At 28.4% G+C, this 22,287-nt stretch overlaps 1 protein-coding gene across 1 annotated transcript in view; it reads right to left on the bottom strand.

The window, feature by feature from the left end:
• Positions 1-1,753: 1,753 nt before the first annotated feature.
• The window catches only part of LOC100199147 (interaptin), a 44,560-nt gene continuing 24,026 nt past the window's right edge, over positions 1,754-22,287 (bottom strand). Inside the window, exons 6-17 of the mRNA XM_065805150.1 lie at positions 21,550-21,668; positions 21,181-21,205; positions 19,722-19,816; positions 19,447-19,585; positions 18,887-19,039; positions 18,649-18,783; positions 18,419-18,535; positions 18,194-18,322; positions 17,967-18,099; positions 17,765-17,882; positions 8,994-9,147; positions 1,754-1,923 (exon numbers count right to left, since the gene is read on the bottom strand). Coding sequence (XP_065661222.1) covers positions 1,822-1,923; positions 8,994-9,147; positions 17,765-17,882; positions 17,967-18,099; positions 18,194-18,322; positions 18,419-18,535; positions 18,649-18,783; positions 18,887-19,039; positions 19,447-19,585; positions 19,722-19,816; positions 21,181-21,205; positions 21,550-21,668 — 1,419 coding nt within the window. The 3' untranslated portion in view covers positions 1,754-1,821. The remainder of the gene's footprint in view (positions 1,924-8,993; positions 9,148-17,764; positions 17,883-17,966; positions 18,100-18,193; positions 18,323-18,418; positions 18,536-18,648; positions 18,784-18,886; positions 19,040-19,446; positions 19,586-19,721; positions 19,817-21,180; positions 21,206-21,549; positions 21,669-22,287) is intronic.

A 22,287-nucleotide genomic window follows, 5' to 3' on the forward strand; every position in this document is an offset into this window, starting at 1 on the left:
CATCTGTTATCCCTATCTTCAAAAATTCTGGAGAGCGATCTGATTCATCTAACTACCGTCCCATTAGTCTTCTTCCTATCATAAAGAAGGTTTTTGAATCTTTAATTAACAAACACTTAATATCTCATCTTGAATCTAAAAACTTACTTTCTGACCATCAATATGGATTTCGATCTTCTCGTTCTACAGCTGATTTGCTAACAGTAATAACCGATAGGTTTTATCGTGCATTAGATAAAGGTGGAGAAGTTAAGGCTATCGCTCTTGACATTTCAAAAGCTTTTGATAAAGTTTGGCAAGCTGGTCTTCTCCATAAGCTTTCTTCTTATGGTGTATCTGGCAACATCTTTAAGATTAAATCCTTTCCAATCGTAGTGTAAAAGTTGTCCTCGATGGACAGCACTCTTCTTCTTATTCTGTAACTTCAGGGTTCAGGGGTTCCTCAAGGTTCTATCCTAGGCCCTATACTCTTTTTAATTTACATTAACAATCTTCCAGATATTCTCACATCTAAGGTGACATTGTTTGCTGATGATACTACCATTTATTCTTGTCGTGATAAGAAACCAGCACTCTCTGATTGCTTGGCGGCGGTATTTGAGCTTGAAAAGGATCTCACTTCTGCTACAGCATGGGGCTCACAGTGGCTGGTGAACTTCAATACAGATAAAATTCAATTTTTTTCAGCCAATCGTTATCGCAATAATTTAGATCTTCCCATATTTATGAATGGTGATGTACTCGATGAGTCATCTACTCTTTATCTTTTAGGATTAAATTTTACTTCCGATTTTTCTTGGAAACCATATATTAAATTAGTTGCAAAATTAGCATCTGCTAAGGTTGCATCTCTTTATCGAGCTTGACACTTTTTTTCTTCGGATTCTATTCTTTATCTCTATAAATCTTAAAGCCGGTCTTGTATGGAATACTCTTGCCATATCTGGGGCGGATTTTCTAATGATGTCCTTTCTCTTTCAGACAAGGTGCAAAAACGCATTGTGAACATAGTTGGACCTGCTCTTACAACCATTATCACATCGTCGTAATGTTGCTTCTCTTTCTCTTTTCTACAAATACTATAATGGGCACTGCTCTAAAGAGCTAGCGTCTCTTGTGCCATTTACTAAAATTCATTCTCTTGTTACTCGTCATTCAATTAAGTGTCATCCTTTTTCTGTGACTGTGCCTAAATGCTCTAAAAACGCTTATTTGTTTAGTTTTTTTCCTCGAACATCAGCTTTTTGGTATTCGCTTCCTTCATCTTGCTTTCCTGATTCATATGATTTGCAATCCTTTAAGTCGTCCGTCAATCGTTATCTTGCTCTTCAATCTTGATCTTTTTTCTTCCAGTAACTTCTAACTCCAATTAGTGGTTGCTTGCATCCTTGTTGGAAGCGAAGATATTTAAAAAAAAAAAATTTCCAGTAATTCCGTACTACGCTAGCTTTTTAAAAAGAATTTTGTGATCAACAGTATCAAAGACTAAAAAACTAAAATTATTAACAAAATTAAATTATTGAAAATGTAGAATTACTTGGAATATCTTTAAAACTAAATAACCTAAAAAAAAGTGGGTGAATCTCTATTGTGACATAGAACCATTCTATGTGACATTTATTTGACTTTTTCTACACGCGCGTGTGCGTAAACAGCTTCTATGGCAACGATATATATATATATATATATATATATATATATATATATATATATATATATATATATATATATATATAAAATATACACACACAAATAAGTGAAATAACGTATTAAACAAAATTTCAATACAAAGTTATGATTTTAATGACATGATACAATAATTTAATAAATTTTCATAAGGTGGTTACGTAATAGTTCGATTTCTTTTGTTAAGAGTTGGCGTTCATTTAGTAAAGAACTTTGCTTGTTTATTAATTGAACCATCTAAACAAAACAAAACAATTAAAATAATATTAAATAATAAAAAATTTATAAACCAAAGTTCAATATGCAGGATTTAGTTGTTCAGGAAAGAAGCAAATTTCTCAATATCTATATTCCCTTATATAGGCCATTGTCGCCACCATTAAAGCATCAGAGCACCCGTAACGACCCCGAAACCAAATTATTATGGGACTATAATATGCAATAACAAAGCTTATACTACGCAAAAAACATCAAACTTCCGCCAACTTGATTCATTAGGTATCCGCGAATCTTAACACCGGATCTGCAATGCACAAACGGTATTTTTGAAATCTAAAATTAAAGTTAAAACTGTTGCCGAATTAAAGCACCCAATGTTAATAGCCAAAGAGCGTTGATAATTTTGATTTTGATTAGTTAGGGAAATTTTAATTTAGGAAAACTAGAAAAAATACTATTTCTTTAAGTCTTTATCTTTAGGTAACAGGCCAAGACACGCAAAACTCAGAAAAAAATGTGGGGGCCGATATTTCAAAAGTCAATATGATAAATTATATTTGTTTTAAAACGCAAATTGTTTTATTTAACGTTTCCCGTTATAAAATGCGTTGAACGATGTAAAAATTTATACAATTTATAAATCTTTTCAAGTTTTTAATAATAAACTTCATTTTATTGTTTCAATTCATTAAAATGCTTAAGCAATGAAATTAAAGCAAGTAACGGGTGATGACAAAAAAATGAGACTGCGTTCAATTTAAATTTGCATGTACTAATACCGTTAGCTGTATATATATTTTGTATGTATTTTATTGCAAATTTATTCTAGTTTTAAATAAAAAAAAAAGTAATTAAAATTCAACGATTTAAAATGAAAATAAACAAATTTAAGCAAGAGCTTCTTCGTGAACGTGTGTATGGATTTTACATGGACAATAAGCAAAATGGTAAATATTACACTTATTGTCATTTTAAAGCAGAAAAAATACCAAAAGCAACCATATAGCGTATAATTGAACGCGCAGAAAATGGAAACTCAAAGAGTTAAAAAATAACGAAAAAGAACATTGCCAAGCTAAAGACCATGTTTGACAACAAGGTCTCACAGAGACAAGCATCTAGAAAATTTGTGTGCGATCAGTCTTTTATATGCAAAACATTTAAGAAACACACAGATATTAAATGCAAAAAAAACAACAACAAAGATTCCATTAAGAACAGAGTCACAATAACGCAAAATAAGAACCAGCAGTCTGGTTCTTATTTTGAGAAAACTATAAAAATTACGATTGGATAATTGATGATGAATCTTATTTCAGTTTGAAGCATAGCACCATTAACGTAAACCAAAATTTCTACTCAAGTAACACTGCTTTGACATCACCAAGCTAAATATGCTCCGTTGAAAAATATGAGCAAAAATTGTTGCTCTGGATTTGCGTTTCGGCTAAAGGTATTTCTATACCTTTTTTTGTACCTTCTAAGCAATCACTCAAGCAAGAATTATACTTGAGCGAGTGCCTCAAAAAAAGACTTGTTCCTTCCATCAAAGCAAATCATCTAGACGACAATAACATATTCTGGCCTGACCTAGCAACATCACATTACGCAAAAACTATAGTGGAGTATTTCAGACAAAATAACATCAATTTTGTTAAAAAAGGAAGACAACCCTCCCAACGTACCTGAATGCAGGCCTATTGAGGACTTTTGGTCTCAATTGAAAAGAGAAGTATACAAGAACAACTGGCAAGCAGAAACTATTGATAAACTTTGCAATAGAATAAAGTATTGTTTGAATAAGATCGACTTTACTGCCATACAACGCCTTATGGGATCGGTAAAAGGTCGAATCGATAATATTCGTAGAAATGGAGTAATAGAAGATAATTAAATATATGAAATAATTGAAAGCTCGACAAATTTTCTACATTTAAGATAAAGGAGTTATGCCCTTTTAAACGCAGTCTCATTTTTTTGTCATCACTCGTTATAAGGTAAAAAGTTAAACAAAATACTGTTAGGGTAACTACACCTTTAAATAAGAATATATTTTTGTGATTTAAAAAAATAAGAAATAGGGTCATGGCACCCCCTACCGCGGTTTTCTAAAAAATCAGTAAATTTTTTATTTTTTTAATTTTTTTTTTAGTATTGCTTTATACAAAACTAACTCATTTCAGTAATAATATATTTTTAAAAAGATATATTTTTAAAGATTTGAGATGTTTTTTTACCCGCAAATGATTTTTTATTGCTTTTTTAAGAAAATCTTTAACAGTAAAAAAAATTTGTCTAGTTTTTTTTATGGCTTAAAATTTATATAACTTTTTCGATAAAAGTTAAAAATAGTTGTAAAAACATTGATTATTTTAAATTTTATCAAAAAATATTAATATTTTTTGTATAACATTGTTTAATCCTTTACACGGTAGGTAATTACAAAAATTATAATAGTTAGCACTAACCGTTTATAAAAATATTTTATCGGACGTATTTCATTTTGTGAAGTTTTCTCTCTAAAAAGCCATTTAAGTTAAACTAAATTACCAATTAAAGGTAATTTAACCCTAGGGAGTATTTATTTGATATGTATTTTATACTTTATTTATTATGTGAAATGAATTCGATAAGAAAGATGAAAGGTTCAAAAAAGAAAAAAAATATACGAAAAAAGCTATTGTATTCCAAAGAACAACTGCATGCAGCACCACTTAGAGCTTTAAATAAAGGTGAAAAAATTTAATGTGTCAGCAAAAAGTTTAATGTTCCTGACAGTACCTTACGCGACAAATTACCTGGTATAAGCGAACCCAAACGGTAAAACTCGAGCTTTAAATCATATCTTGGAGAAGAAATAGAGAATGAATTGGTTGTTTGGTTAATGCAGTGCGCTAACATGGGTTTTGTGATAACAAAAAAGATATTAAGGCCGTACAAAAAATAGTTAAAGGGCGAGGTATAAAAACACCATTTAAAAATGATAATGATCCATCTCGTGTTTTTAATTTAGACGAAACTGGTTTTGAGTTAGCACCAAAAACTGGAAAAGTGATTGGCATTAGAGGAAGAAATGTTTATGAAGAATGCAACAACAATAAGGAAAACCTTACAACTCTATTTTGCGTAAATGCAAATGGTGAATTTGCACCATCATTAACATTGAACAAGTATGCTCGAATACTAAAAACTGTTGCTGCTGCTGCACCACCAGGTTGGGGTCTCGTTAAAAGTGACAGCGGCTGGATGACCGCCGAATGCTTTTATGAGTACTTCACAAATGTGTTAGTACCATATTTGAAATCTATTAATACACAATTACCAATATATATGTTCATGGATGGATATCGCTCGAATCTGTCTAAAGAGCTCAGCATGTATTGCTTCTCGGAAAGAATTCATTTAATTTCGTTGTTTCCTAACGCTACACTTACAACCATTAGATGTGTCAGTTTTCGGACCAATGAAAAAAAAAAAAGCAGAACATTTGTTGGCAATTTAAATTGGATAACGATTTTAATGAAATTCGCAGAGAAAATGTACCAGTGTTATTAAATAATTTTTTTATGGATCCAAGCATGAAAAAAAAATATTATTAACGGATTTAGGTCGACAGGAATATTCCCATTTAATGCAAACAATGTCGATTATAAAAAAGTAATTCAACGTGTTAAATTGAATTCTACAATTGATAATAATGAAACGAATCTTTCAAGCCATAATAATGTGGGAAACATATTTGAAAATAACCGAAGTATTGTTCCAGTTTGAAAAAACTGGAAATAAAGAATGGGGAGGAAAAACTGACTTCAGAGAATTATTTAATTTTTGGAAAAAATTCAAATTTAACGATAGCTCCAAACAAACCATAAATTTAATAGAAGCCAACAATAATGTATCGAACAATGAAATCGATAAAGAATCGTATTTAGATATTAGTAGTATGCAAAATGAAAACGTATCTAGTAATGTTAGCGAATTCAGAAAAAGCGTAATAATGGATGAATCCGGTGAAAGTAAATCAGCAACAGATCCACCAGAATCAAACAAACAAATAATAAAAGATGTATCTCCATTACACGACTTTCTTTTATGGCCAAAATAACTAATCACGAAAAAAAGGCTGAAACAAATTGAACGGTTACCGAGCGTTGTAACTTCATCCAAATGGTTAGAGATTCAAATAACTAAAGAAAATGCAAAGAAAGAAGATATCAAAAAAAATTGAACATAAAAATAATGCTGCTGAAAAAAAAAAGAATTAAAAGAAAAAGAAATACAAGAAAAATCTAAAATAAAACAAGCTGTTGCAAAATAAAATAAAAATAAAAGACAAAAAAAAAAAAAAAAAAACATTAAAAAGTTTAAATTCAGAAAAAAGCTTTAATGGATAATTTTAGCACCAATGTCTTCTTTGTTTTATAATAATGTTAAATTTATTCATTTGTTTCTTGATTTAAATATATAAAACTAAAATTAAAATATGCGATTTTTTTCATACACGGTAGGTGCAGAATCGATTACGGTAGGTGGTGCTTTATCACAGTAGGTGAAAAAACGTACTAGATCTTACGAAAAATTAAAAATAACATTAAAAAAATATCTTTACTCAAATTCGAATTATATAATTTAGTTAATAATTGAGTTTAAAATATTAGGTCGAAAACCCTAAACAAAAATCTGTTATGGTTTTGGAGTTAAGAAGTTTTGAAGTTAAAAGTTTTCTTAAAGTCGCGGTAGGGGGTGCCATGACCCTACTTTTAAAATCATAAAACAGAAAAAGCTATTAATAAATTTCAACAAAAAAATAACAATAAAAACGTCAATGAATACTTGTCAATTTAATAAGACTACTTTAAAACTTTTAGAGATGGTTCTTTGATTTTGGTATAAAAAGTTAGAAGTGGTTCTTGATAAAAATATTGGACAGTATATTACCATGATGTCGTTTCATATCAAAAGAGTAATGCTCCAATAAAAGCATAAAAGTGTTACACTTTGGCAGAAATCTTAAAAAATTAGGATTTCTGCCAAAGTTCAATCCAGCTAATTGCCTAAAAAATGTAGCTTGAGCATCATCAAAAATAATTGCATTACCAAGCTTTTTGATGAAATTAGGACTAAATTGTTATTTTGAATTTGAAACAGTCCATTATTTTTGAAAAATGCTTAAAAAACCAGAAATGTCATTTCGTTCTGGAAAATAACTTTTAAAACTTGAAATTGTTTTTTCATCGAAAATCGACAGTGCAAGAGATAAATTTTGTTTTTTATTACCAGGGTGAAAACTTTGCTATGTAATTTTTAGAGCTTTTTTTAAATTACCTTGAAGTTGTTCAACTTTAAAGCGTAGAAGATGAAAATTTCCCTAAGTAATATAACTAGTCGGACAATTATAGACGTCATCTTTTATATTATATGTAAATGATGGAAAGAAAAATTTACAGTATAACAAATTATTTCTGATATTCTTAAAAATGTGAACACAATCATAAAATAAGTATATTTTAATATTTTGACTATCAGAATGATAAATAAATTTGACTGATTACCATATTTGGAATGAAGCAAACTAAATGCATTTACATTTGCTTAATGATTGTCAGAAACAACTCCTCGAATATTTAAACCAGATAGACTAAGAGAACTAATAGAATCTGATATTTGCTCTGAAAACCATTTATCACTTATGGTAACTTTAGGTATTGCTTTAATAAGATAAGGAATAGATTTCTTTAAACTAACATACACTAATTTAGCAACTGTTGATTTTTCAACGGAAAATAAAAAGAAGCAACTTTTATATCTTCCATAAAACTGTTGTATATTGTTTTACAACCATATGCAACACACTTGTTAACTATGATATTCAGCTTTGTCAATATTATATGTATATTTATAATATATTATATATATTATATGTTTTCAAAGTTTTTTTTAATATTGCACTGTCATTATTTTATTGCGTAAATAGGCCTCATAGAATCGGCTTATAAAATATAACATACATGGCCATTTAATATAGAAAGCCACGATTACACTAAGACTATAATTATTTGTGTTGATAAAATCAATTTGCTCGTTCATAACTATTTCTTTACTGTTTGGTGTTAAAATATTCTACCATCAATATACATTCACCACCAAATTTAGACATTAATTTTTAAACCATTGAAATACGACTCAAACTTTAAATAGCTTTATTAATTATGCATTACCAATTTTAAAATTTAAAACTGGTAATGCATAATTAATAAAGTTTGTGATTGTACGTTAAGTTTACTATCTGAAATGAACGTTATAATTTCTACAGAAATTTTTTTAATTTAACAATGTGTCACAAAAAGTCATAGTCAAAATTATCTTGTGCTAAAAATAAATCAATTTCATCAAAAGAATTTCGGCTAGAGGATAATGCACGTTTAATTGATTTTAAAGAGGGTATAGATGTTGGTAACTGATTTAAATGAACATCAGGCCAAATCTATGGTCGATTTGGTCTTTCTCTTTCTTTTACTTTAACTATTTAAAAATTTTTGAGCCAGAGTAGTTAATAGACAACAGTGTAGCTTGTCACTTTTAAATTTGCATTAGGAATGAGTTTTATCCAACATGTTTTCTCTTCTTCGTCTCTTAATCTATGAACTGATATTTTAGATTTTTTTTTCTGTAATAAGTAATTTGTAGAAAAGCCATAAACACAGCATTTTCTTACTATTTTTTAAACAGAAGTAAAGTAATAAAAGAATCAGACAAGCTTTTTTAGCCTTCCGCATCCATTTTATAGAAATTAATATCAGCCCCTACATTTTTTTCTAAAGGCGTCATGGCCTGTAAATTAAGGAGCGCCATAAACAAATAATCTTATTTGAGTAGTAGCAGCACCAGCACATAAAAATCTTTGTAATTTTCTTTATTTTTAGAGTTCTTTTTTTCAATCAATAAACAGCATTTAGTAAACAGTGAATGCATACAATGAATAATTAAGGTATACACGGAACAGGGAATACATAAAGTAAACAATAAATGCATTTTGTAAACAGAGAACTTATACAATGGTCATTGAATAAAAAAAGTTTTGTTCTTACTTCTTCTGTTTGAGCCGAAACAACTTTCTCTAATCTTTCAATCTCAATTTTCTGCTGATGCATCACATTTTCTTTGTTTGTTATGACATTATGTTGAGCAACAGTTTGTAACTCCAGTTTTTTACTTTTAGCACATAAATTAGATAAATAATCTCTATGGGACAAGAAATAAATAGGAAATTAAATTACATATATATATATATATATACACATACACACACATATATAAATTTAATTTATTATTGCTTTGTTGTTATAATAATATTGAGCATATATATGTGTATGTAAATGTATGTATGTATATATATACATGCATACATACATACATACATACATACATATATATATATATATATATAATATATATATATATATATATTATATATATATATATATATATATTATATATATATATATATATATATATATATATATATATATATATATATATATATATATATATATATATATATATATATATATATATATATATATATATATATATATATATAGAGTCTAACCATAAAGCATAGAAACAAGGTCGGCAATTTTTTGCCGATCTCAAATACTTTTAGGTCGGCAGTTAGGTCAACATTGTCGAATGCCGATCCCCTAATTCCGAGGGTTATATATATATTAGGGCAGGCCACAGTTCCACATAAACTTTTTAAAGAATCAATTTTACTAATGGCTGCATAAAATATTGTTCTTTTTACTAAAAAAAAAATCATTTTTTGTTATGAAAAAGTAGCTCATCTCTAAGTTCTGCTAAATTTCATTTTTACACTGAATTAATTAAATAAAACTAAAACACAAAATTTTTATTGCATCGACATTTTCATCATTTTTTACTTTTTTTAGTCTTTTTTTACTTTGTTTGGTACATACTAGTAATAACGTATTTCTATTGTTCTATGTCAGGTCAGTTTATCCTGCTTCTGGTAACATGTAATCCAGTACAACCTGTTTCATGTCCTGCAGCCTTATAGGATTTGCTTTTTTAGGCAAAGGCTAGGAGATTCCAAACATGACTTAACACACCCCCTTTATTAGGGCTCCTGGTTGTGTTAAGGCTAGAGATGGGGTCTCAAAAATAAATATAAAAATACTCATCTTGGGCAAATATTAAATGCTTCTCTCTACAGTCTTGTAGAAAGCCTCCAAGGCAAAGAATTAAGGGGTAAACAGATTCTATCTATTGACCAGCTTAGCACCCTTTCTTCATCTATTAGGCTCGGGTAGATGTGTTTATAATTTCAGTTTTAGATGTTAAATGCTTTTTGACTCATTGCATGGGTTTTGCTTGTACTTCTGTTTTTATGACTAGACAATTCATTCTGTTAATGAGGGTACAGCTCAGAAACTCAGTTTTATGGTTTTGAGGCAGGCTGGTAGTCAGGTTTTTCGAACTCTATGGTAGCTCTCAGAGAGACTAAATATCCAAGTATTAACAGTGCCCTGTTAATACTCAGAAATATTAAAGAGTATGATTCTATCAACAGCTGTAAAGTATCTGAGTACTAACAGTGCTATGCTCTATATGGATGGTGTTCGTATTCGTACTTTTGGGTTCATTGTCAAGGCCATATTTGGAGCTCTTTGTTACAGCTTAGGATATATTAATAGTAATGAGGCAATTGCTAGGACTATTTGCTTTGAATCAAGTTCTTTAACTAATTTAAAAAATGACTAACGTATCAAATGACTAACTATAAATAACAAAACAACCATCTTTATCACCGAATTCTCTAAATCTACCATTCACTAATATTCATGGTCTTTGAAGTAACTTTTCTTCTGTTGAGTCTTATCTCTAGCAAAGTTCACCAGACCTACTTGTTCTTTGTGAGACTAATTTGAGTTCAGCTGTCTCATTTTGTGATTTCACTGTTGATGGTTATCTTCCTTTAATTTATAAAGACTCCAATAGTCACATGTTTGGCATGGCAATTACATTCGTAAGAATTCACCCATTTGTTGAGAAACTAGGTTTGAATCTACAGACTATTCTTTTATGAGCTTTTGTTTTGCACCACTTCACTATATCACCTTTTTCTTTGTTCTATATCGCTCTCCTTCATCTCAAGACTGCACTCTTTTCAATGTTATTTCTGATCAAATTGACTAAGCCCTCTCTCTTTATCCATCAGCCAATATTGTTGTTATTGGTGACTTTAATGCTCATCACATAGAATAGCTTGGCTCTTGTGTCAGTGACTCTGCAGGCGTTAAAACCCACAACGTTTGCCTTTCTCAATCTCTAACTCAAATAGTCAACTTTCCAGCTCGCTTTCCAGACAACTCAAATCATTTACCTTCTCTACTTAACTTATGTCTTGTTTCTGATCCTAGTCAGTGCTCAGTTTCTCCACATTCACCCTTAGGTGCTTCTTATCACAGTTTGATCTCTCTAAAACTATTATCTCATTCTTCTTCATCATCTGAAACCCTCTATCATCATACCTTTTACAACTACTTTAAAGCTGACTGGAACTCTTTCCGTGAATTTCTTCATGATGGCCCTTGGGTAAAATTCTTAGGTCTTCCTGTTGACAAATGTGCTTCTTATGTAACTTTTCAGATTCAGGCTGGCATGGAATATTTTATTCCCTTTCAACAATTCTAAGTTGAGCCTCACTCTTCTCCAAGGTTTTATTATTAATGTGCTGCTGCAATTTCCAATCGTAACCATTACTTCCATATCTATCAACAAACTAATTCTCTAGAAAACAGACATTTGTTTACTATTGCTAGAAACCATTGTAAAAAGGTTTTGTCTAACGCCAAAGCTTGCTATTCTCAGATTATAAAAATCTTTTTTTTATCTCCAAAAATAGGCTCCAGAGATTTCTGTAAAATCTTTAACAGTGTCTTTAATAAAAGCAAACCTGTTATTCCTCCTCTCTTGCATGGTTCCAATTTTCTTACTTCAGCTTTAGGTGAAGCTAAGTTGTTAGCTAAGATTTTTTCATCAATTTCATTTCTTTATTCCACTTATTACATTCTACCTGATATAGTTGACAAACAGGTTGATCCATTATTTAACATTCGCATCACTCCAGCTTCTGTATCTAAAATGATTTTCTGCTTAGACTCTTCTACAGCTTGTAGTCCAGACAACATACCTGTTAGTCTTGCAAAACTGTTTTCCGGAGTTATCTTCTATACTTTTAAAACTATTTAACAAATGCAGATTTTAATTCAATACTTTTTATTAAATATATTTGTTAAACTATTAGAGACCAGCAAAATGTTCAAGAGAAAAGTTTTATTGCAATATATATAGAACACATATATGTAGCATGATAAGATACTTTAAAAAAAATGATGTTTAAAGCACCACTCCAATATACATCACAACTAAGAACATTAATTTTTTGTTTTCAAATATTTTCCTGGTGTTAGAATTTTTAACCAACAACAAAACAAATAATCTTGTCTTGTTTTCCAGCCTGCTGGAATGCGGCATCTGTTATCACTATTATCAAATCTCACTATATTCTGAAGAGCAATCTGACTTGTCTAACTACTGTCCCATTATTTCTTCTTATTATTATAAGCCAGGTTTTTGAATCTTTAATTAACAAACACTTAATCTTTCATCTTGAATCTAATAACTTACTTCCTGATTATCAATATAGAATTTGATCTTCTTGTTCTACTACTGATTTGTCATTTATAATAACTGATAGGTTTTATTGTGCATTAGATAGATGTGGAAAGGTTAAGGCTCTTGACATTTCTAAAGCCTTAGATAAAGGTTGGCATGCTTGTCTTCTCCATAAGCACTTTTCTTACCGTGTATCAGGTAAGATCTTTAAGACCATTGAATCATTCCTTACCAATCATAGTATAATAGTTGTCCTTATTATTTAAATTTACATTAATGATCTCTCAAAAATTCTAGCATCTAAGGTGGCATTGTTCACTGATGATACTATTATTTATTTTTGTCTTAATAAGAAGCCCACACTCTCTGATTGCTTGGAAAGGGCATTTGAGGTTGAAAAGGATCTCACTTATGCTACAGCATAGGGCCCTCAGTGGCTGGTGAACTTTAACTCAGATAAAACTCAATTTTTTCAGCTAATCATTATCGCAAAAATCTAGATCTTCCTATATTTATGAACTATAATGTACTTGATGAGTCACCTAGACTTCGTCTTCTAAGATTAACTCTTACTTCTGATCTTTCTTGGAAACCATATATCAAATCCATTGCAAAATTAGCATCTGCTAAGGTGGCATCCCTTTATTGTGTTCAACACTTTTTTACTATGGATTTTATTCTTCATCTCTATATATTTCAAACCCACCCTTGTATGGAACACCGTTACCATATCTGAGGCAGATCTTTAAAAGATGCTCATTTGCTTTTAGAAAAGATTCAAAAACGCATTGTAAACATAGTTGGACCTGTACTTACAGCCAACTTTCAACCATTGTCACATTGTTGTAATGTTGCCACATCGTTGTAATGACAAGGTTCTAACTGATTTTTTTAATATTAGGAGAATAGCAAAAAAATCTTTCTTTCCCTTTTTTTTAAATGTCTAAATTAAAATATTTAGTTGATTATTTTTTATTTATTTATGTATTTTTATACATCAACCAAAATATATATATATTAACAAAAAATAATAAAAATATAAATAATTTTAATTAAACATTGGAAAAAATAAAAAGATTTTTTTCTAAATTCTCCTAATATATAAAATTTCAGTTAAAACCTTGTCAAACCAACGTGATGACCTCTTGTGCCATCTACTAAAATTTAATACTGTTTTACTCATCATTTTACTGTGAATTTTTACTAAGTGCTCCAAAAATTTTTATTCGTCTAGTTTTTTCCTTGAACACCAGTTCTTTAGAACTCACTCCCTTCATCTTGTTTTCCTGATTTATATAAATTGCAATTCTTTTAAGCTGTCTGTTAATCATTATTTTGCTTTATAAACATCATCTTTTTCTTCCAGTAACTTTCAACTCTAATAGTGTTTTCTTGCAGCCTTGCTGGAAGTAAAAAAGTTTGAAAAAATTAATAAATAAAGAAAAAAACTACCTAATTGTAGGGAAGGGTTGAATAGTTAGGGGATGGGGGAAGGGAGGGGGTTGATTTAATAATAAAATTCATTGATTAGATTGCTGTGATTGTGGGGACAGGTGGAGATACGTTACAGCTAGTGCAGATTGGGGGAATGGTCATTAGATTAGGGGTGGCGTGGAGCAGGTAATTTTCTTTTTATACTTTTTAAGATTTAATTCTTATGCAATCATTACTTTTAAACACATATTACATCCTGTTTACGCAAGAGAATTGGAATACATATTTAATGCATAGTGTTTTGTTTTTTACTGTAATGTATTTTTTAAACTGTTTTCTGCTGTTTTTTCATCAAACATTAGTCCTTACTAAATACTTAAAAGCAGTACTCCAAGTAAGACAGGACGGGGTGATATGACAGCCCGCCACCTTTTAAAGTATAAAATACATAACAATTTTAAAATGGTATTTTAAAAATACTGAAAAACACCCTGTTACATTTTTTTCCCTTTTCGAGTACTGCTTAAAAGTTAAAAAGTAAAATACAAAGTTTGTATAGATTAAATTAACTAAAATTGTAATTAAAAACATATTAAATTGTTGTAATAGCACAAATTTCCTAATAAGTCTAATAAAAATAACAATTTTTCAAAAACATGTTTCGAATATAGAAAAATAATTTTTGAGTATAAAACTATTAAATACAAACACTATTTAATATATAGTGAAAACAAACATTAATTTTATTTGTTTGTCAAACAAAAGAAAACATGGAAAGTGTAAAGCCCAACATCATAGAATAATGGAAAATGTAGATAATTAGTGTAATACACAGGGTAAGGTTGCCGATATTGTACCCTCTAAGAATAAAGTCAAAAATAGAGAAAAAATACAAAGTAGAAACAATGAGACATTATTGTATTTTATAATTTGGTGATAAAATGTTCTAAAAAAGTTGAAATATTCAAATATTTAAGCGTTAGTGTTTGATAGGGAATTAAATTTTAAAAAACGTGCTATTGCTACAATTAGGAAACAAGATCCTAAAACATACCATTAAAATCCAATTTTGATTTTACAAATTCTATATTAATTTACAGGACATTTAGAATGGTTTTTGTAAAGATTTTTTTCTGCGCGAAGCAATGCAAAAAAGGTTTGAATTTAATAAACTGTGAAAATGTAAATCTTTCCTGGAATAGTCTGAAAACAAGTATCATCAATAAGATTTAACTTTTATATTAAATGTGTAACTTAGTAATGTGTTAGCTAGAATTTTGGTAGAAAAATGATGGATAGTACTACACGATATATTAAGAATATAAAACAGAAAATTTTTATTTTTGACAAAAGTTACAAATATTTAAAGTTCAAAATGGCAGCCATGGTACAATTTAAGGCCTTGAGTGGACTATTACGCGACTAGACTCACTTTGAGTTTATATAACGAAATTAGACATCAAATGTTACTGTATTTTAATTCCTTGGAAGTTATTTTGAATTCATATAAATTGTGCTTTCACATAAATATGATAAAAAAGGCATATATTTAACGTGTTTAAAGTAATACTCTAAACATTGAACCCCAAAATAAGGAAAACTATGGTATCATATCAACTTAAGGTAACTGTTGCCAGAATCTAGTTTTATCTCACAAAACAACAATTGATTCATTAGTTCAACATAGCTAAGATAAAATTTTTGTCAAAAGATTTATTTTTTAGGTTGTGAAAATAACTAGATACAGTAAAAGTACAATTTAGGTGCGGGTACAATACAGGCAACCTTGGCCTATGTCATAGAGAATTAGAAAATGTCAATTAGAGCTGAAGTGATCGCGTGTAGTTAAAAACCTATTTATTTAGATCAGGTTTTTCCCACCTAATGTGTAACGTTTCTTTGATTTTTAACTGATACGAAGTTTGGGTGTAGCCTAATAATGAAAAAAAATCTTTATTAGCTACATTAAAGCAAAATCAATTCATTTTTTATTCAAAAACTAGTGTCCTTTTTAATGCCCAAAATTACATGAAAATGATTATTGCATAATTGAAACATGTTGTTTAAACTGAAAAAAATTGTTATGTTCATTAGACTTATTAAAATTGTTATGTTCATTAGACTTATTAAAAACTTATTGCTCCAATAACTATTTAATTTTTGCATCTGTTTTAAAAATCAACAAATTTTATGTTCTAATACTTGAAGAACAAGATCGCTGCCTGAAGAAACAAGTTGAGTGCAGTACAACTAGGGAAGTGATGGGTTGGAACTCGGAACTTCTAGCTTACAAGGCAAGCCCTCAATCACTATACCACTACCATATTGGTAGTGATATATATAAGCCATATACATTAATAAAATATAAATTCAAACTATTTTTACAATGGCATCTCTTATTTACTTGTTCAAACAATCAATAGATAATATTTTTCATATTCATTCTCCAGATAAGAAATATCATGTTAAAACCAGACTGATTCAAGATTAGACATTGTCTAGTTTGCAGTTTTCAAAAGTTGAAACTAGATGAATAGGCAGGATAGAGTTGAAACTAGTTGATTAGACAGGATAGAACTTGTAATAATTTATTTTCACTTAAGATTCTGAGATTCAAAATCTATGAACGGTTGCAATGCAAACTTATAAAAACTCCTCTTTGGCTCACATACCATCACCATTTTTAAATATCATGCATAGGAGATTAATAAAATGCTGCAGAATTATCAATTTTCCTACAGGCAGTGATTTATGTTTTAAATGTTTTAAAATTTTGTCATAGGAATGGGAAGAAAATGTAACTTATTTAAAGCGAAATTTTAAATAAATTACGCTTTTAAATCTTTTAGGTAACAACAATATGAAACATATATATCAAAATTCAAATAAAATTTCTAATTTTCAGGATAAGAAACAATCGAATCAAATTTTGAAAAAGAAGAACCAAAAAAACATGAAGCAGAACATCAGAGCAATTTGAAAACATTTAAAAATCTGACAGACTCTAACATTATACAAACGAATACATCTAATGAAACTGCAAAGCTGGAAGCATACTTAGATGATAATATGCTAGTTGAAGAAATGGAGGCACTAAAATCTATTATTTCATCAGAACACTCTTAAAAACCATTTGAAATTATTCAATTTATATCTGAGAATGACAGAGCTACAGCATTTTCAAATCTATTTATTACCCTTCACATATACTTAACAACCCCAGCAAGCGTTGCTTCTGGAGAGAGATGGTTTTTTAGATCAACAATAACTCAGTATATAAAACAGTTTAGTGATCATGTCGATTGAAAGTCAAGAAGTAAGACAGATGGATTTGAAAACTACTTACAAGATTTTTCTAAGAAATATGAAGAACATCACTATTGTCTATTTAGATTTATTTTTTAAATTCAGTTAAATTCATTCTTTATATTTTTTATATTCAATTTTCATGACAAAAATATTAAAACATGTTTTTTATTTAATAGAATATAGTGACACAATTAAGTATATATATTTATTCATAAATACTATTTTACCCTTAGACATTAGTATTCTTCACTGCCCTTTTAAATATTCATTTAAGGGCCCCAAAACTAAACTCAGGTCAGGCCCCGCATCTGCTCAATTCAGCACTTAATATAGTGTACATTAAATTTATAATAATTATTACAAGCTTAATTATTTTGAATTTGTCTAATTTTACAAAATATATAAAAAAGAAACTCACTTATGAGCGGTCCTTTCTTGAGCAAGTTTTGAAGATAGAGAATCACATTCAACCATATATTTCTTAATTATACTTTTCTGTGATTCAATAACAGAAGTTAACTCTTTTTTTAAGTCATCTATAAAACAAAAACTCAGTCATTTATTAGAAGAATCACTAACAAAATTATTTTTGAATGAAAAAAGCTAAAAAAATAAAATACATATTTCCATATCTTTTTCTTGAAGCAGAGCATTCAAGTGTTGCTCGTTTTGTTCTTTTTCAGAAATAAATGATTTTTTTTCTTCAGTAAAACTTCTTAGTAAGTTTTCTTTTTGAATATATTCAGTTTGTAGCTGTTATAATAAGATAAAAAAACAATTAGCAAAGAAATTTTTTTAAAAAGACTATTGTTTCTATGGTTACTAGTACATTGAAAAAAAATCTTACACGATGAGTACAAGAATTAAGCTCTTGGGTGAGAGAAACAACTTGTGCCTGGCTATCTTGTACAGCTTTTTCTGAAGTTATATTCCTTTGTCGAATGCTTTCAACTTCCACTTTTAATTGCTCAATTTCCTGCCATAATATACTTTCTAACATTACAAAATTATTCTAGTTAAATTTAGGTCAAAATTTAACCAAAATTGCGTCAAATTCATTCATCAAACTTACCTTAAGTTTTTGCTTCTCTTGAAGTTTATTTTTCAAATGCAGTTGTTTGAGTTCTTGTTCGGCTAGAGTACATCTCTTATTGGCTTCTAGTACATCTTTCTGCAAACTTTCAATGAGCTTAAAAAAGGTTTATTCAAAATAAAAAATTTGGATTTTGCATACCCACACGATATTTATTTAAAAAATGTTATGATAAACATGACAGTATTATTAAATCAAAAAATAGTTACTGTAAAAGTTTCTTTTTTATGCAAGACAAATGCATCTCTTATGGTCTGGCATTCATGGCCTATTGATGTTTTTTCCCTCGAGACCTTTTCTAATTTAAAAGACAATGCATTTAATGACAAAGAGAGATCGTCATTCTGAAAAAATAAAATATTAAAATGTAAAATTAAAAAAAAAATTTATACAGAAAATCTTTAATCTACTAGTCATTAATGTCAAGAATAGAAATTGTAATGTCACCTTCTTTTCTAAACCTTCAATATGAAATTGCATCTCTTTTTTTGTCTTGCTACTGAAATTCTGATAAAACTGCTGCATTTCCTTTTGAAGACAATTATATTTTTCTTGATACACTAATAAATCTTCTTTTAGTTGTTTGTTTTGAACAAAAACCTGTAACAAAGAAAAAAATCGTCAAAGCCATACTATTTAAGTAACTTCTTTGATGTTATTGTAAAGATCGAAAATTGCCAACAACTTTAGAAGTCTATAAAAAATAAAACTATCATTATGTAAAGAGGAAAGATAAAAAATAAAACTGGTGCTTGACTGCAAACAAAGTAGAATTCTTTTGTAACTGCTTGAATTATTTATATTAGATTAAGATTAATATTTTTAAGATATTTATATTAAATAAAGTTTATAATTATAAGATAAATTTTTTGTTTTACCAAACTTTTGAATAAATGTTCAAAAGTTTGGTAAAACAAAAAATTTATCTATGCTAATAAGCTAAAAGAAGTTTAAAGTTTAAAACACACTGACATGATTATATAAAAATGAAGTTAAAACATTTAAACCTCTTGTTTCTCGAGCTGCAACTGTTCAACCAGCTCACAACTTTTTTTGACTTGTTCATACGCTTCAGCTTCTTTTTTTTTACATTCATTTAGAAGTTTCTGTTGAATCTGTAAACTTTCTAGAAAATCTTTCTTTTTTCTGAATTTTTAAAAAATCTTTAATTTTCATATAGTTTTTATTTATATTATATTAAATGTAAATCTATAAAAATAAATTTAAAAATAAAACACAAAGAGTAAAGAATAATTTAAGTCATAACGAGTGATTCACATACCCCTTTAACTTTTTTGTTGCAAATGCAGAAATATCATTTACTGATTGAGAAGTACTCAAATCTTCTAAGCAATTTGAACACCCTGGGTTAACACCCTAACACAACAATTTGATTACAATATAAAAAAATGATATCGTTAACTTTCCTCTATCTACTTAACAAAATTCTGAAGACTTGAACTTATTGTAGTTCTATAATCAACCAATCAAAATATTTTGTTAAAAAAAATGGCAATATTAAGACATTGTTAGTGTGAACTTCTTTACTTCCAATATCACTATTCAATAAAATGTAATTGCATTAAAAAAGTCAATATTTATCTGACTTTTATTTATTTGACATCTTTTATTTCTTTGATATCTTTTATTTCTTTGATATGAAACCATCAAACCCTATATCAAACTACCAAACCAATAAAGCAATATTGTGGCTAAGGCATAGCTGATTGACATTTTTCTGCTGATTCCGGATTTTTTGATTTGGTAATTGCCGATTCTGGATACGATCCGGATAGTTAGGTAACAGGACTGCAGACATGAGTAATATATACAAAGTGGTCACTTTCTATAATTACTTTTTGGGTTTTTCTGCTTTATTTTGCGAAAAGCATATTTTTTTGGTTATTTGGTCTTTAGATATTTTGTTTTGGTTATTTATTTACTTATTTTCTTTATTTTCACAATTTGAATCGATCTTTTGTGTTGGTGCCGCTACTGATTAATCGGTTTTTAGCAAAATCAGGCTGGTACCGATTTCAGGATCAAGATTCAGTTATGCCTTAATTGTAGCTATCATTAAGAAAATAATGTAAATTTCCTAATAATAGAAAATTTTGTTGAAATCAACTTCAAATTATTAGATTTCTGCAACTTATATATTTTTTTTCCTCCCTTTTTTCGAGCCCTATTACTACAAAATATTAATTAGCTTCATGTGATGCTTCATGGAAAAACAATTTAAATGCTCAACAAGTTTGATTTATGTCAAGAAAAAACTAACTTTTATTTCTTCTTAGTAAATTAATAACATAATAAAAAAAACACAAACAATTCAAAGATAAACAAATAAAGCTCAGCTTGGGAAGCCAATATAATTTAATTGAAGAGAAATGATCATTTGAGTCAGTAAGATACAAACAGATGGAAAATTTGATAAAATAAGTAAAAAATACTACTGAATTTTAACGATATGTGTCATTTTTTGCAATGTAACATTTTTTTTTTAAATAAAAATATTAAGCTTATTTTCCAAAACATGGTAACTCATCATTTACTGTAATAATATAAACATATAGAAATTTTTATAACCACATTTATAAAAAATTTATTTATAAAAAAAATTTATTAATTAAAAAAATATTAAAAAATTAAGTTTAAAACAAAGAAAACCAAAAGAATTAAAGAATAAATACTTTGAAAAAACATATAAACCCCATTAATTAGTAATTTTGAACACTTACATCTTTTACAGGAATTCTGTATAATCTAAAAATAAAGGGGGAAAAAAATGAAAAAAAATCCTGCAAAAAATAAATAAAAGAGAATAACAAATCACTTGCTTTACAAGTCTTTTCAACACAACTGATACATTTTTATCTTCAACATAAAACAAAAATAATAAGTCTTCAATTTTATAAGTTTTATGAACTTTGCATGAACATGGCATGACAGGTATTCCAAAACTTCCTTCAAAAATCTCAAAATACAAGTGCTTTTCACAAGTGCCAATCAACACAAAAACTTTAACAAGTTAGATAGAAAGTCTCAAAATCAAAAAAAAAGTCAAATTAAAAAAAGTATTAATAGAATGATTAAGATTAAAACTTCACCTGGCTTCAGACCGGAGTTCTGCAATTTCTTTCTGCTGTTGCTTTATTGTTTTCAAAGCAGATTTTAATAATGTCTGTAAATGTGATGTTTTAACATCATACAACTTCTTCATCTGCATCTACAAAAAAAAATGGTTATTATGTTTGGATTGTATCAAAACATCTTATAAAAACATAGTTGTAAAATATAGAATATTATTGATTTTCCTACATTTAACAGTTTTTCAGTAATTATGTTTATTTGGCAGCAACAATAAAATAAAAAACTCACATAAAAGTATATTTTTAATACTATTATTATTTTCGAATAATAATAATAAAAACACACATATCTATGTGTATATTTTATATTGCAAATTAGATCTACATTAGAAGCCACTAGTAGCATATATTAGATAGAATATTATATAGGAAAGGCATAAAATTTCTTTACTGGCTCGTAAAAAACCTGCAAAAAAGCTTTAACTACTTATTTACAAAATATTTTAGTTTACTTTATTACAAAATAACTAACAATCATTTAAAAATGAATAGAAAATCTTGTAAATCATAAAACCATTTGCTGCATAATGATGATAATTAACACGTGAAGATTTTAAGTTTTGTTTTGGAAAGCAGTTTTAGCAAATTAGAAGCTATAAATATTTTGTCATTTATTTTAAAATTCATTTATGAAGCTAAAAAAAAAAGGAAAAATTCAAATAGAATGGGTGTAGCATTTAAAAAACAAAACAAAAG

Source organism: Hydra vulgaris, chromosome 09 (genome assembly GCF_038396675.1).
Source record: "Hydra vulgaris chromosome 09, alternate assembly HydraT2T_AEP".
NCBI classification, from domain to species: Eukaryota; Metazoa; Cnidaria; class Hydrozoa; order Anthoathecata; family Hydridae; genus Hydra; species Hydra vulgaris.